This window comes from Mytilus edulis, chromosome 13 (assembly GCF_963676685.1).
Source record: "Mytilus edulis chromosome 13, xbMytEdul2.2, whole genome shotgun sequence".
Lineage (NCBI taxonomy): Eukaryota > Metazoa > Mollusca > Bivalvia > Mytilida > Mytilidae > Mytilus > Mytilus edulis.
In genome coordinates, this window is record NC_092356.1 from 8,316,638 (window position 1) to 8,334,949 (window position 18,312).

Sequence of the window (18,312 nt, forward strand, 5' to 3'; positions counted from 1 at the left end):
AACTATAAGACGAAAACAACGAAACAACAGAAACACTGAAGTGCATGCAGCAAAACAAACGACAATGCAACATACATAGAAACGAACTAATAGATAACAACTGCAATTTTCCTGACTTGGTACATGATATTTTAAGGAAGAAAATACAAGGCATGCATGATAATATGGTAACAGCAACAAGATCAGCTTCATTTTATTACTTCATTTTTGGTATTTGAAGACAACATATCATTCGAAGCGCAATACCACAATAGAAACACAACAACCAAATAAATACTTAAACAATAATTTGATTATAGAAAATTAGAATTAGAATCATTTGACATGACTAAATGATGTGTTAACATATGCAAATCAATTTTAATATAATTTTAAATTGCGAGATATTTTATTTAAGAATTGAATGCTTCTTTTAGTAACTTTATTGGGGTGTAAAAGCGTTGACCGAAGTACATTTTGTGTCCGCGCTTCATTCTAAAAATGTGCGCACGGTCAACGCTTTTACAAACCTATGAAGTTACAAAAAGAAGCATTCAATGTTATGGGACCTCGTGTCATCATGAATGATAAGTTTTATTGTGTAATGCAATTGCTTACGAAATAACACGGGATGTGCAGTTAGCCAATCAGAATAACGTATTATAATGAAGCATACATCTAATGTAATTATTGACAGATGGTCAACAACCCCAGTTGTAGTCAACGCATTTTACAGTTCAACCAAGAACCAGATAAGTAAGTTTCAACATTATTATTATATTTGATTCTATGAGATACACAGGGAATTAAACAACGGCATTTTGTCGTTTAAACTTATAGTTCATATTTGTTGCATTTAGGTCCATGCAATCTATCTTCATTCAAAGCAAAACCATTGGGTGTTGAAAGGGTATGCAAAGTCATTGAAAGGAGATATTGTTATAAGTAAGGTCTCGCTATTTCTATACCTGTCAATGTATCTTTGATATAGATAATAAGTAGCCACCACTTAAATAAGGTTGTCTTATTTCTTGTAATGAAAGAAAATATTAACGAACCACATTTAATAGAACGTACAATTTGAAATTTAACGCATAGACGCTCACTTATACTCTACCCCAATAAACTAACGATAAGAGGACGCTGTATGCTTGCGTAAATCATACATATTTTTTTTCAATCTCGTGTTGTTCGAATTCTTTATCTTTTCTTAATAACATATATAAACAAACTTCAATAGATTATTTTGATGTTATGTTTCAGTGTTTCCAGCAGGAATATTGCAGCCACCATTTTATGGAAAAGGATACCCAAAGTGAGAATGATTGCATGTTTTTTTATTATAGTTTTGAATAATGACAACATTTTTCAGAATTATTTCTTTTTAGTCACTGTTTAACATTTTTACTCATCTGTAATCTAGGACAGCATGTGATATTTCAATTCATTAAAGCCCTATGTTGAAAATTTCTTATATCCCCAAAACTGCAAAATCAATTTCAACCAAACTCATAATGATTGATTCTTCGCGTATCGAGATGAGAATTTCTGAATTATAATTTTGGAAATCAACAACAATGGTCGGCATGACTAGAAAAAAATAGTATTGGGTAAAATGCAAGTAATTCATTTATTATCTTGAAACCATTCAACACAGAATATCTGTTCGGGTAAAATATTCAAATTAAATAAAAGTCGAAATCCACCTGACTACAATATGTACCAAAATATTCTGACGACTCATTTTAAGAGTTTCTTCCTTTTATTACATATTTTGAATATTTTTTACGCATCGATTACCAGATTGTCTGCATATCATTACTACTAAAATAACGAGTCAATTTTTTTAGCCGGTAGGACGTAAAAACGACGAATCAAGGAATTTAACTTTATACATAGCTTGTATATGGCAATGATGTTGATTAATTGTAACACCATTACGGACCGTTGGTTTTCCAAATAATTGATATTAACGATAGATAACAAGTTAAGGGACTAACATTTTACCGATACCAAAAGTATCTGTTACATGTTACATAATATGCATCTGTCTGGCAAACCTTCAAACGGTGTATTTTGGATTTGCTAACTACAAGGGTCATAAAAGATTTTTTTTATCTATTAAAACTTGATTTGTAAACTTGAAAGTATATATGTCATGTTATTTCTATTATAGATCACTCAATTACGGCGGTATAGGAATGGTAATCGGCCATGAGATAACACATGGCTTTGATGACAGAGGTATCATTATTAATCTAGCTTATAGCATTGTATGAATTATGATAACTTTTCGGTCTTGTTATTATATATTGTTCATGTCCTTAAGTGTAGACTTCTGCTTTATAAAAAGTCTTCTGATAATGTTAAGAAAAATGGCTTTTTAACTCATAAATGTGCTTGAACTGTTGATGTTTTTTTGATTGTCAACCTAAACAAGATTCTTTTGTGTGAATCGATAAATATAGAATTGATAAACGAGGCATTACAAAATAAACCAGAGTTTGAACGAAAACAATATTTTTCTTGACTTTATACTCTAGATGAAAAGTGCAGGTCGTCGTATTTTCTTACCAAATAATTATGAAGTTAAGTTGTTAAGAGTTCATGGCTATACACCTAAACACCAATACAGACTTTAATATTTGCATGTATGTACTTTCTTAGAATATATATGTCTTGCAATTATAGACTAACAACACACAGAACAACCACTGTGAACGAGTACGTTAATCGTCTGCAGCTGAAGATCACCTCACAGAATAAGATTACAAACCTTCTCACCTTGCACATGTATAAGGGTTGTGTTTATTAGTTAATGGTATAATATATGTAAGTTTTAGGTTTATTCCTTTTCTTTGCAGGGAGACAATTTGATAAAAATGGCAATCTACAGCAATGGTGGGACAATGAAGTTATCACGAGATTTAAACACCAGGCACAGTGTATTATTGATCAGTACAGTAATTTCACGCTGAAAGATGTTGACATGAATGTAAGCAGCTTGAAAGGGAGGTTTGGTACATTTAAAACGTTTAATCCTGCTGCAATTTTTTGCACCTGTCCAGGAATTTTATGTTCAGTGGTTGTTGTTTGTTTATATGGTTCATAAGTGTTTCTCGTTTCTCGTTTTTTTATATAGATTAGACCGTTGGTTTTCCCGTTTGAATGGGTTAACACTAGTCTAGTAATGTTTGGGGCCCTTTATAGCTTACTGTTTGCTGTGAGCCTAGGCTCTGTGTTGAAGACCGTACCTTGACCTATAATGGTTTACTTTTATAAATTGTGACTTGGATGGAGAATTGTCTCATTGGCACTCATACCACATCTTCCTATATCTAAATAAAAAAAATTATAAAATCGGAATTTAATTGTGTAAGCACATATCATAAAATTAAACCCTAATAAGTTATCTGCAAGGGGACAATTATTTTATTTTCGCCAATGTTCTTTAGATTTAGATATTCGACTTCAAACGTTGACGTAAGACACAGAAACAGAATTGGTGTCAAGCATAAACAATTTGTCTATCAGAAATTTTAAGGATATTTTTAGATCTGTGTATTCTAAACAGTATGGATATTCGTTATGTTTGTGTATTAGAAACAGTATGGATATTCGTTATGTTTGTTTATAAGAAACAGTATGGATATTCGTTAGGTTTGTGTATTAGAAACAGTATGGATATTCGTTAGGTTTGGCTATCAGACACTGTTTGGATATTCGTTAGGTTTGTCTATAAGAAACTGTATGGATATTCGTTAGGTCTGTGTATTAGAAACAGTATGGATATTCGTTAGGTTTGTGTATTAGAAACAGTATGGATATTCGTTAGGTTTGTGTATTATAAACAGTATGGACATTCGTTAGGTTTGTGTATTAGAAACAGTATGGATATTCGTTAGGTTTGGCTATCAGACACTGTTTGGATATTCGTTAGGTTTGTCTATAAGAAACTGTATGGATATTCGTTAGGTTTGTGTATTATAAACAGTATGGACATTCGTTAGGTTTATGTATTAGAAACAGTATGGATATTCGTTAGGTTTGTCTATAAAGGTTTGTCTATAAGAAACTGTATGGATATTCGTTAGGTTTGTGTATTAGAAACAGTATGGATATTCGTTAGGTTTGTTTATAAGAAACAGTATGGATATTCGTTAGGTCTGTGTATTAGAAACAGTAATGGATATTCGTTAGGTTTGTGTATTAGACACTGTATGGATATTCGTTAGGTCTGTGTATTAGAAACAGTATGGATATTCGTTAGGTTTGTGCATTAGAAACAGTATGGATATTCGTTAGGTTTGTGTATTAGAAACAGTATGGATATTCGCTAGGTCTGTGTATTATAAACAGTATGAATATTCGTTAGGTTTGTCTATAAGAAACAGTATGGATATTCGTTGGGTTTGTGTATTAGAAACAGTATGGATATTCGTTAGGTTTGTCTATAAGAAACAGTATAGATATTCGTTAGGTTTGTGTATTAGAAACAGTATGGATATTCGTTAGGTTTGTGTATTAGAAACAGTATGGATATTCGTTAGGTTTGTCTATAAGAAACAGTATGGATATTGGTTAGGTTTGTGTATCAGAAACAGTATGGATATTCGTTAGGTTTGTTTATAAGAAACAGTATGGATATTCGTTAGGTCTGTGTATTAGAAACAGTAATGGATATTCGTTAGGTTTGTGTATTAGACACTGTATGGATATTCGTTAGGTCTGTGTATTAGAAACAGTATGGATATTCGTTAGGTTTGTGCATTAGAAACAGTATGGATATTCGTTAGGTTTGTGTATTAGAAACAGTATGGATATTCGCTAGGTCTGTGTATTATAAACAGTATGAATATTCGTTAGGTTTGTCTATAAGAAACAGTATGGATATTCGTTGGGTTTGTGTATTAGAAACAGTATGGATATTCGTTAGGTTTGTCTATAAGAAACAGTATGGATATTCGTTAGGTTTGTGTATTAGAAACAGTATGGATATTCGTTAGGTTTGTGTATTAGAAACAGTATGGATATTCGTTAGGTTTGTCTATAAGAAACAGTATGGATATTGGTTAGGTTTGTGTATTAGAAACAGTATGGATATTCGCTATGTCTGTGTATTAGAAACAGTATGATTCGTTAGGTTTGTCTATAAGAAAATGTATGGATATATTCGTTAGGTTTGTGTATTAGAAACAGTATGGATATTCGTTAGGTTTGTGTATTAGAAACAGTATGGATATTCGTTAGGTCTGTGTATTATAAACAGTATGGATATTCGTTAGGGTTTGTGTATTAGAAACAGTATGGATATTCGTTAGGTCTGTGTATTATAAACAGTATGGATATTCGTTAGGTTTGTCTAATAGAAACAGTATGGATATTCGTTAGGTCTGTGTATTATAAACAGTATGGATATTCGTTAGGTTTGTCTATAAGAAACAGTATGGATATTCGTTAGGTTTGTCTATAAGAAACAGTATGGATATTCGTTAGGTTTGTGTATTAGAAACTGTATGGATATTCGTTAGGTCTGTGTATTATAAACAGTATGGATATTCGTTAGGTTTGTGTATTAGAAACAGTATGGATATCCGTTAAGTTTGTGTATTAGAAACAGTATGGATATTCGTTAGGTTTGTCTATAAGAAACAGTATGGATATTCGTTAGGTCTGTGTATTATAAACAGTATGGATATTCGTTAGGTTTGGCTATCAGACACTGTTTGGATATTAGTTAGGTTTTGCTATCAGACACTGTTTGGATATTCGTTAGGTTTGTCTATAAGAAACTGTATGGATATTCGTTAGGTTTGTGTATTAGAAACAGTATGGATATTCTGTCTATAAGAAACAGTATGGATATTCGTTAGGTTTGTGTATTAAAAACAGTATGGATATTCGCTAGGTCTGTGTATTAGAAACAGTATGGATATTCGTTAGGTTTGTCTATAAGAAACTGTATGGATATTCGTTAGGTTTGTGTATTAGAAACAGTATGGATATTCGTTAGGTTTGTCTATAAGAAACAGTATGGATATTCGTTAGGTTTGTCTATAAGAAACAGTATGGATATTCATTAGGTTTGTGTATTAGAAACAGTATGGATATTCGTTAGGTTTGTCTATAAGAAACAGTATGGATATTCGTTAGGTTTGTCTATAAGAAACAGTATGGATATTCGTTAGGTTTGTCTATAAGAAACAGTATGGATATTCGTTAGGTTTGTGTATTATAAACAGTATGGATATTCGTTAGGTTTGTTTATTAGAAACAGTATGGATATTCGTTAGGTCTGTGTATTATAAACAGTATGGATATTTGTTAGGTTTGTCTATAAGAAACAGTATGGATATTCGTTTGGTTTGTCTATTAGAAACAGTATGGATATTCGTTAGGTTTGTGTATTAGAAACTGTATGGATATTCGTTAGGTCTGTGTATTATAAACATTATGGATATTCGTTAGGTTTGTGTATTAGAAACAGTATGGATATTCGTTAGATTTGTCTATAAGAAACAGTATGGATATTCGTTAGGTCTGTGTATTATAAACAGTATGGATATTCGTTAGGTTTGGCTATCAGACTCTGTTTGGATATTAGTTAGGTTTTGCTATCAGACACTGTTTGGATATTCGTTAGGTTTGTCTATAAGAAACTGTATGGATATTCGTTAGGTTTGTGTATTAGAAACAGTATGGATATTCGTTAGGTTTGTCTATAAGAAACAGTATGGATATTCGTTAGGTTTGTCTATAAGAAAGATATTCGTTAGGTTTGTGTATTAGAAACAGTATGGATATTCGTTGGGTTTGTCTATAAGAAACAGTATGGATATTCGTTAGGTTTGTGTATTAGAAACAGTATGGATATTCGTCAGGTTTGTCTATAAGAAACAGTATGGATATTCGTTAGGTTTGTCTATAAGAAACAGTATGGATATTCGTTAGGTTTGTGTATTAGAAACTGTATGGATATTCGTTAGGTTTGTGTATTAGAAACAGTATGGATATTCGTTAGGTTTGTCTATAAGAAACAGTATGGATATTCGTTAGGTTTGTGTATTAGAAACAGTATGGATATTCGTTAGGTTTGTCTATAAGAAACAGTATGGATATTCGTTAGGTTTGTTTATTAGAAACTGTATGGATATTCGTTAGGTCTGTGTATTATAAACAGTATGGATATTCGTTAGGTTTGTGTATTAGAAACAGTATGGATATTTGCTAGGTCTGTGTATTAGAAACAGTATGGATATTCGTTAGGTTTGTCTATAAGAAACTGTATGGATATTCGTTAGGTTTGTGTATTAGAAACAGTATGGATATTCGTTAGGTTTGTGTATTAGAAACAGTATGGATATTCGTTAGGTCTGTCTATAAGAAACAGTATGGATATTCGTTAGGTTTGTCTATAAGAAACAGTATGGATATTCGTTAGGTTTGTCTATAAGAAACAGTATTGATATTCGTTAGGAGTGTGTTTTAGAAACTGTATGGATGTTCGTTAGGTCTGTGTATTATAAACAGTATGGATATTCGTTAGGTTTGTGTATTAGAAACAGTATGGATATTCGTTAGGTTTGTGTATTAGGAACAGTATGGATATTCGTTAGGTTTGTCTATAAGAAACAGTATGGATATTCGTTAGGTCTGTGTATTATAAACAGTATGGATATTCGTTAGGTTCGGCTATCAGACACTGTTTGGATATTCGTTAGGTTTGTCTATAAGAAACTGTATGGATATTCGTTAGGTTTGTGTATTAGAAACAGTATGGATATTCGTTAGGTCTGTCTATAAGAAACAGTATGGATATTCGTTAGGTTTGTGTATTAGAAACAGTATGGATATTCGCTAGGTCTGTGTATTAGAAACAGTATGGATATTCGTTAGGTTTGTCTATAAGAAACTGTATGGATATTCGTTAGGTTTGTGTATTAGAAACAGTATGGATATTCGTTAGGTTTGTGTATTAGAAACAGTATGGATATTCGTTAGGTTTGTCTATAAGAAACAGTATGGATATTCGTTAGGTTTGTGTATTAGAAACAGTATGGATATTCGTTAGGTTTGTCTATAAGAAACAGTATGGATATTCGTTAGGTTTGTCTATAAGAAAGATATTCGTTAGGTTTGTGTATTAGAAACAGTATGGATATTCGTTAGGTCTGTCTATAAGAAACAGTATGGATATTCGTTAGGTTTGTGTATTAGAAACAGTATGGATATTCGCTAGGTCTGTGTATTAGAAACAGTATGGATATTCGTTAGGTTTGTCTATAAGAAACTGTATGGATATTCGTTAGGTTTGTGTATTAGAAACAGTATGGATATTCGTTAGGTTTGTGTATTAGAAACAGTATGGATATTCGTTAGTTTTTGTCTATAAGAAACAGTATGGATATTCGTTAGGTTTGTGTATTAGAAACAGTATGGATATTCATTAGGTTTGTCTATAAGAAACAGTATGGATATTCGTTAGGTTTGTCTATAAGAAACAGTATGGATATTCGTGAAGTTTGTCTATAAGAAACAGTATCGATATTCGTTAGGTCTGTGTATTATAAACAGTATGGATATTCTCTAGGTCTGTGTATTAGAAACAGTATGGATATTCGTTAGGTTTGTCTATAAGAAACTGTATGGATATTCGTTAGGTTTGTGTATTAGAAACAGTATGGATATTCGTTAGGTTTGTCTATAAGAAACAGTATGGATATTCGTTAGGTTTGTCTATAAGAAACAGTATGGATATTCGTTAGGTTAACAGTATGGATATTCGTTAGGTTTGTGTATTATAAACAGTATGGATATTCGTTAGGTTTGTGTATTAGAAACAGTATGGATATTCGTTAGGTTTGTGTATTAGAAACAGTATGGATATTCGTTAGGTCTGTGTATTATAAACAGTATGGATATTCCTTAGGTTTGTCTATTAGAAACAGTATGGATATTCGTTAGGTTTGTCTATAAGAAACAGTATGGATATTCGTTAGGTTTGTCTATAAGAAACAGTATGGATATTCGTTAGGTTTGTGTATTAGAAACTGTATGGATATTCGTTAGGTCTGTGTATTATAAACAGTATGGATATTCGTTAGGTTTGTCTATAAAAACAGTATGGATATTCGTTAAGTTTGTCTATAAGAAACAGTATGGATATTCGTTAGGTCTGTGTATTATAAACAGTATGGATATTCGCTAGGTCTGTGTATTAGAAACAGTATGGATATTCGTTAGGTTTGTCTATAAGAAACTGTATGGATATTCGTTAGGTTTGTGTATTAGAAGCAGTATGGATATTCGTTAGGTTTGTGTATTAGAAACAGTATGGATATTCGTTTGGTTTGTCTATAAGAAACAGTATGGATATTCGTTAGGTTTGTGTATTAGAAATAGTATGGATATTCGTTAGGTTTGTCTATAAGAAACAGTATGGATATTCGTTAGGTTTGTCTATAAGAAACAGTATGGATATTCGTTAAGTTTGTCTATAAGAAACAGTATGGATATTCGTTAAGTTTGTCTATAAGAAACAGTATGGATATTCGTTAGGTTTGTCTATAAGAAACAGTATGGATATTCGTTAGGTTTGTGTATTAGAAATAGTATGGATATTCGTTAGGTTTGTCTATAAGAAACAGTATGGATATTCGTTAGGTTTGTCTATAAGAAACAGTATGGATATTCGTTAGGTTTGTCTATAAGAAACAGTATGGATATTCGTTAGGTTTGTCTATAAGAAACAGTATGGATATTCGTTAGGTTTGTGTATTATAAACAGTATGGATATTCGTTAGGTTTGTGTATTAGAAACAGTATGGATATTCGTTAGGTTTGTGTATTAGAAACAGTATGGATATTCGTTAGGTCTGTGTATTATAAACAGTATGGATATTCGTTAGGTTTGTCTATTAGAAACAGTATGGATATTCGTTAGGTTTGTCTATAAGAAACAGTATGGATATTCGTTAGGTTTGTCTATAAGAAACAGTATGGATATTCGTTAGGTTTGTGTATTAGAAACTGTATGGATATTCGTTAGGTCTGTGTATTATAAACAGTATGGATATTCGTTAGGTTTGTCTATAAGAAACAGTATGGATATTCGTTAAGTTTGTCTATAAGAAACAGTATGGATATTCGTTAGGTCTGTGTATTATAAACAGTATGGATATTCGCTAGGTCTGTGTATTAGAAACAGTATGGATATTCGTTAGGTTTGTCTATAAGAAACTGTATGGATATTCGTTAGGTTTGTGTATTAGAAACAGTATGGATATTCGTTAGGTTTGTGTATTAGAAACAGTATGGATATTCGTTAGGTTTGTCTATAAGAAACAGTATGGATATTCGTTAGGTTTGTGTATTAGAAATAGTATGGATATTCGTTAGGTTTGTCTATAAGAAACAGTATGGATATTCGTTAGGTTTGTCTATAAGAAACAGTATGGATATTCGTTAAGTTTGTCTATAAGAAACAGTATGGATATTCGTTAAGTTTGTCTATAAGAAACAGTATGGATATTCGTTAGGTCTGTGTATTATAAACAGTATGGGTATTCGCTAGGTCTGTGTATTAGAAACAGTATGGATATTCGTTAGGTTTGTCTATAAGAGACTGTATGGATATTCGTTAGGTTTGTGTATTAGAAACAGTATGGATATTCGTTAGGTTTGTGTATTAGAAACAGTATGGATATTCGTTAGGTTTGTCTATAAGAAACAGTATGGATATTCGTTAGGTTTGTGTATTAGAAATAGTATGGATATTCGTTAGGTTTGTCTATAAGAAACAGTATGGATATTCGTTAGGTTTGTCTATAAGAAACAGTATGGATATTCGTTAGGTTTGTCTATAAGAAACAGTATGGATATTCGTTAGGTTTGTGTATTATAAACAGTATTGATATTCGTTAGGTTTGTGTATTATAAACAGTATGGATATTCGTTAGGTTTGTGTATTATAAACAGTATGGATATTCGTTAGGTTTGTCTATTAGAAACAGTATGGATATTCGTTAGGTCTGTGTATTATAAACAGTATGGATATTCGTTAGGTTTGTGTATTAGAAACAGTATGGATATTCGTTAGGTCTGTGTATTATAAACAGTATGGATATTCGTTAGGTTTGTCTATAACAAACTGTATGGATATTCGTTAGGTTTGTGTATTAGAAACAGTATGGATATTCGTTAGGTTTGTCTTTAAGAAACAGTGTGGATATTCGTTAGGTTTGTCTATAAGAAACAGTATGGATATTCGTTAGGTTTGTCTATAAGAAACAGTATTGATATTCGTTAGGTTTGTCTATAAGAAACAGTATGGATATTCGTTAGGTTTGTGTATTAGAAACTGTATGGATATTCGTTAGGTCTGTGTATTATAAACAGTATGGATATTCGTTAGGTTTGTGTATTAGAAACAGTATGGATATTCGTTAGGTTTGTGTATTAGAAACAGTATGGATATTCGTTAGGTTTGTCTATAAGAAACAGTATGGATATTCGTTAGGTCTGTGTATTAGAAACAGTATGGATATTCGCTAGGTCTGTGTATTAGAAACAGTATGGATATTCGTTAGGTTTGTGTATAAGAAACTGTATGGATATTCGTTAGGTTTGTGTATTAGAAACAGTATGGATATTCGTTAGGTTTGTGTATTAGAAACAGTATGGATATTAGTTAGGTTTTGCTATCAGACACTGTTTGGATATTCGTTAGGTTTGTCATAGTCACAATTTCCCGTTTCAATTTCTACTATTTGCAATTCAGCTGTCACTCAGTTGTACCGCCTGCATCTTGGAACAAGTCTATGTGTAAATAAATTATAATTATACTATCTCAACTACGCAACTTATTTAACAAATCTAATTTTTGTTTATGAAATCTTGTATTTAACAATTTCTTTTTATGCCCCACCAACGATAGTGGAGGGGCATTATGTTTTCTGGTATGTGGGTCTGTTCGTTCATCCGTCTGTTGGTTCGTTCGTTCGTCTGTTCGTCCGTCTGTTCGTTCGTTCGTCTGTCTGTTCGTCCGTCTGTTTGTCCGTCTGTTCGTCCGTCCGTTCGTCCGTCCGTTCGTCCCGTTTCAGGTTAAAGTTTTTGGTCAAGGTAGTTTTTGATGAAGTTGAAGTCCAATCAACTTGAAACATAGTAAACATGTTCCCTATGATATGATCTTTCTTATTTCAATGCCAAACTCGAGTTTCTACCCCAATTTCACGGTCCACTGAAAAATAGAAAATGATAGTGGGAGTGGGGCATCTGTGTACTTGGGACACATTCTTGTTATTGTTGTTTTTATGTTGTTGTCTTTATTTATTAACGCATACATCAAGGTTATAGACTGGAACAGCAAAACAAATTCTGATGTGGTCAATCAGCTGACATAAATATATTGCATACGTAAAACACAGATTAAAGTTTTCGATAAATTGTTTAAATTTCTAAAAATAATCTGTTATGTCGTGTGTACTATTATTTGTATACTTGTTTTATTCCATTTCAGCCATGACGTTGTCAGTTTATTTTCGATCTACGAGTTTGAATGTCCCTCGGGTATCTTTCGCCCCTCTGTAATGCATGTGTCACTCATACCAAAACGAACGTGAAACGTATATGCTATGCAGTAATCAATGTCATTACTATTTTTTTTATTCAGCTGAATGGTTTACAGACGCAAGGAGAAAACATTGCTGATAATGGTGGATTAAAGCAAGCTTATAGAGTAATAAATATTTGGTTTTTCTTAAATTTAGCAATGAATTATTTTAAAACATATAATTTACATGTCAAAACGTGCAATTAAAACTCTTTTGTAGTTTGAATGAATGGTAGGTCAAAAGAGGAAAGCATTTTAAATATTTTAAATATTTTAAATTTGTTTTAAAGATTTCGACTTATTGAACAGCAATACATTTTTTTCTTAGGGTATATACTATTTTGTTTAAAATGCATACTAAGTGGCACAATAAAATCAAATACAGTTTAAATTGTGCGTGTGTTTCGTTTTCCTCGAAAGACTGGGATTCCAATTTAAATGACGTATACCAATTTTTAAAAGAGTCATATGCACACAGCTGTCGTTACAAACGGTCAATATATGTAGAGTCTTCCACACTCAATGATGTTAATTTTTGGAAAACATTTTAACAAAAAAACAATATCGTACTACGTTTCCATATCTTAATTTATAAATACATTACAATAGTGCATCTGTGATATTTACTGGAATGTGCTCCTTAAAGAAAAATGCGCAAAAAGAGTTATCGGGAAGAAGAACTGATATAGACGCTATATACATAATCACTATCAAAGATTTGTTGTCCGTCACGATGTGACTGAGACTCAACTAACAAGCGACGTGTTCACATGATCATAGAGTTTTATTATTCAAAATATTCTTCATGTCTGTAAATGTACCGATTTTGTCCTATTCTTGGTTGTGTCATTTACACGGAGAGTGTAATCCGATGCAGTGATGCTATGCCAGCAGATGAGGCTTACACTGTCGACGCACCCAGTCATGCTATTTACGAGTTTATGCTTTCTGTTGGTGTTTTTTTTTAACCTTAACAGTATATTTTTAATGGATGATTGAGATATTAACACCGATTAATCATTATTGTGTCAATAATTCCTGTGTGTTATTTTGAGAATCGGTATACAATGTGTCTATCAATTTATTGGATGTATTTTGAATAACTATATGCCGTTACTCATGTCAAAACTTTGGTAATGATGGTTTGTTATATGTTAATATATGTTTAAATGATATTCCAGGCATATACAAACTGGCTAAAGACACTACCAAAAGATGATCATCAACCTCGCCTTCCCGGGTTATCGGAACTAAGTGATCATCACTTGTTTTTCTTAAATTTTGCACAGGTTAGAAAAATTTATGTTTCAATCAAGCTCAAGCTAGTATGACATATTCTTAAAGATTACACATATTAAATATTCTATCCATTGTTTTAGTTCTAGTTGAAGAGGTACCGAAATCCAAGGAAAATTCATAACGGAACGTCCCTTATGACATAAACCTCATTGAAATTGTTTGAGTGAAATCAGTTTTTTTCAATATTCGGACATCATTTATAAATACATTCTGAATAATACATATTAAGTTATTGGCTTAACTTATGATCTATTTCGGTTATATCAATAGTATAACGTCTGTTTATTGTTTTCGATTAAGACAAATGTTGATCTTGAATGTTATTCATATGAAAATTGTACTATCTAATCATATCAGGACTGCAAATGAATGCGAACATCTTAAAAGGTTTAGTTTTGTAGAAGTTGACAAAGCAACCAGCAATACTCTAGTTAATTGTAAGAACTAAAAGGAATTACTCAAAACTAAGATCAGAGTTCAGAGAAGGTTTTACACTTACTTCATATGAAAACCTTTGTAGATGCATGAACATGTTACTAATTAAAACCGTCTCAACTGTTTAGTTAAAACATATTTTATTTGTTGAAGTACAAATTGGATAAGACACAAGTCAAACAGACTTATGAAGTCGTCTCAATTTTACATTTATAGCAATATAAAACAAAAATATATGTATGAGCATGCATGTATAGAATGGTATATCTATTTAGTATAAATATATATATATTTATATATATAAATATGGATCAAAAGACGGAAAATTGAAGAGAAAAGAAAATAATAATAATACAGAAAACAAAAATAATATTCAGAAAACAAAAACACACAAAATTAAATTAAAAATTAAAAAAACGATAGAAAAAAGGACAAAAAAGGGGGAGGAATTTTACTTAGATGATGATGTGTGTGCGATCATGGTTTGCTATCTAGACAATTTGATATCTTTCCGAACTTTTAATAAACTAGAAGACTTTTTTCTACTGTTTGAGCTTAACAACCTCCACCAAATAGATATAAAAAGATGTGGTATTTTTTTAGTATGCTTGTATGTTTAATTCGATCTTTTACGATTCTATTAAACGTATCATTTTCAGTAATAATTAAAAATATTTAACAGCTGGGATATATATGCATCATTAAATGCTATTTTAGATTACTCAGTTTTAATTGCCTCTGTGTATAAATATAATGATTAGGAATATTTCTTTTTAGCAAGGAACTAATTTTCTAATCTGGATTTTATTAGGTATGGTGTGGGACAATGAGACCTGAAGCATCAGTGAACCGGATAAGAACTGGATTACACAGTCCGGGCAGATTCAGGTTAGTTGCCGTGAAATAGTTTGCCCTGCTAGTTACTAAATTATCTGTTGGTAACTGTCACGACCCTTTCATGTACATATTTTATAACGGTTATCTCAATCCAAGTAGTCACTTTGATATACTGTCCATTGTCATGGTCATGATTATTAATCAACTCTTTTCTGAACTTCAGTTCATCGAAGAACTAAGAATTTTCTCTCCACGGAATAGATTACCTGAGCTGTATTTGGCAAACCGTTTTTATAATTTTTAGTCCTTTTGTAATTATTACATATATTATAAGAAATGATGCAATTCAAGGGAATAACAATGTAGAATATTTTGATTGTTTCTTTCAGAGTCATTGGTACACTACAAAACTCAAAGGAATTTTCAGAGATTTTCAGCTGTCCCAATAATTCATATATGAATCCATCGAAGAAATGTCATATTTGGTAATTGGGAAAATAACGAAGCATGCATAATTAAGAAGCTCTGAGTTTCAAATTATGAATATGTGATTGAACCAATATAAGCCATGAGAAAAATTGAGATTTAGAAGAGTTCATATTGGAATTTTTCGGTCTGAGCAGTAAAGGAAATGACACAAGGGTCGTGTGGTTTTCCTACAGAGGAGTTATTTGTGCCTAAGTAGACACTTTGTGTAAATATTCAGATAATACAAGAATCTATTTGTCATTACATTTTTTGTTCTTATACCAGATTGACATACTAATATGCCTATGGTTGATCGTAATCATATGTGATTCATGGAATAAAATGTGTCATACATTATTTTTAAAATTACTTTCCAATTAGAAGTGTACGTCAAAGTTAAAATATAGATATTGGACAATGTAAGGTGTTATACTTACAAGGTGTCAACTTTACAATATAAATTATGGAGAATGAGAGATGTTATACTTACAAGAAGCCAACCTTAAAATATAGATAATGATCATAAATGACAATGTAACATGTTATACTTACGAGATGTCAACACTATGTTGTATTGTCTAATTAAATGTCTTATTTCAATATAAATTTGAATGTAAATCATTGTAGTGTCATACTGATAGCACACAATTTTTTTTTATGACTGCATTGCATTAATTGTTGTTCTATGACCAATTTCAATCATATCATCGTATACTTTTTCACTCAGCTGTACATTAATCTGATAGTTAATAGTTTTTTTCTGTTATCATATCTTTACAATTACTGGTAGATATATCTCAGGTGTTTCAATGAGTGTTATACATTTTATTATATACTGTAGACGGCAAAATTATGATCATTGTGAAACTTGTTTTATAAATAACTTCCCATCAAACTTAAAATACGGTGACCTATAGTTGTTAATTTCTGTGTCATTTGGTCTCTTGTGGAGAGTTGTCTCATTGGCAATCATACCATATCTTCTTTTTTATATTATTTGAGGAAGATTGAATCAGTAATAACTGTGATTCTGTTTACTTCCTGTTTACAATCTAGTTGCATCGTGTTAACACAGAATTGATTGATAATTAGTTGTAAATAACAGAACTATTCAAATCATGAGAACACACAAATTGTTGTTGTTGATTACCGTGTTGTGAACAACGTAATTGTTATCGAGAAAATAAACTTAGACCCTAGAAAAATAATTTAAAGTTTCAATTTATTGGTCAAATGTGCCTTTGACAAAATGAGGAATAAGTTTAATTGGACAGCAATGGTTTACTTTTATCGACAATGAACAATGTTATATTGATGCCAAGGTTAAAGTTTGATTCGATATCACCCTTTGCTGTTACATTTTATTAGTCCATTGTAAAGTCATTGGGTCTTCTATTTAGGGATTTTTAGAAACTTGAAGCAGTCATTAATGACTTATTTTTTTGTAAAAACTACAAGAATCAGTGTGAAAAAACGGTTCGAATAGAATTGGAAATATAATCTTAACTACAGAAGAACCTATTTATCTCCCTTATTTGTAGCAATCATATTTATGTAAACAACATATTATTGCAATCAACATAAATTAAGCTAATGTACGTCACAAAATTGACATTTAAACCGGACGTGATGGTTTTTCTAAGGAAATTTGTGCATTTAAGGTTGTAAAACCTTCATTTTTCAGAGAACATTTTTTTGTATTGCATTTATTTTTCGTTTGTACATACTGAAATGCATTTTCATAATTATGTATTTAATTTTTTTTTTTCTAGATACCCTTTCATAAATTGACACCATTAAAAAATTTCAACTATCTGTTGTTTTGTTTGAAAGTTATCAGAGCCGAAAGTGTCCAGATTTAAGCAAATTTCATTTTTAGATACAAACGTTAAATGAACTTGGTATAATTCTCGACTCACAGACAAGTTTTTAGTTTTCAAAGAAATGAAATAGAACAGTTGTTATCCATTCGTTCGCTGAATTTGAGCTTTCGTTGTTGCCATTTGATTAGGGACTTTCCGTTTTGAATTATCCTAGGAGTTCAGTTCTTTCTTGATTTTACTTTTTTGATTATTGATGAACTAAGTTCTAATTGTGTTATGTCTCACAAAGCAGGCAGTACAATGCACGTGTGTGAACAGTTTGTTAACCATCGACGTGTAGAATACAACTGGCTTAGGTCAATTTATCATCAAATTATCAGGTCAAATTACCAAGTTATCAGACTCAAAGCTTTTCATGTAACTTCTTATGGACAACCAAACAACACAATACGACTGCTGAGAATGTACTGATATTTTTAACATGTTGTCCTTGTTAGGATTGTACGGATTGTACGGATTGATATTTGTCGTATCAACAATGATATCGCTTGACTAGAATATCCAGAGAAACGTTGAACATTATGAACCCATATGAATAGAGGAAAAGATTGGGACGTAAATGAATATTTCACTCAATGGATATGTTTTTTTTAGTTTTTTACCAATTTTGCCGTATTTTATAATTATGGCAGTCATTTTAGAAATTCAAAATTCAAATAGTTACTCTACATAACCATTTAAGAAATAATTATTTCATGTCATGCTCTATTATCATGTATATATTGACAATTATAATGCCTACTCATGTTAGAATAAGCAGAGATATGGTATATTATTCTATTCTAACAGGAAAATGTTGAA

At 31.3% G+C, this 18,312-nt stretch overlaps 1 protein-coding gene across 1 annotated transcript in view; it reads left to right on the forward strand.

Annotated features, from left to right (window-relative positions):
- The window catches only part of LOC139501201 (neprilysin-like), a 95,395-nt gene extending 77,952 nt beyond the window's left edge, over window positions 1-17,443 (forward strand). Inside the window, exons 17-24 of the mRNA XM_071290195.1 lie at window positions 677-735; window positions 1,243-1,294; window positions 2,156-2,223; window positions 2,844-2,974; window positions 12,650-12,715; window positions 13,771-13,878; window positions 15,135-15,211; window positions 15,550-17,443. Coding sequence (XP_071146296.1) covers window positions 677-735; window positions 1,243-1,294; window positions 2,156-2,223; window positions 2,844-2,974; window positions 12,650-12,715; window positions 13,771-13,878; window positions 15,135-15,211; window positions 15,550-15,649 — 661 coding nt within the window. The 3' untranslated portion in view covers window positions 15,650-17,443. The remainder of the gene's footprint in view (window positions 1-676; window positions 736-1,242; window positions 1,295-2,155; window positions 2,224-2,843; window positions 2,975-12,649; window positions 12,716-13,770; window positions 13,879-15,134; window positions 15,212-15,549) is intronic.
- Window positions 17,444-18,312: the final 869 nt, after the last annotated feature.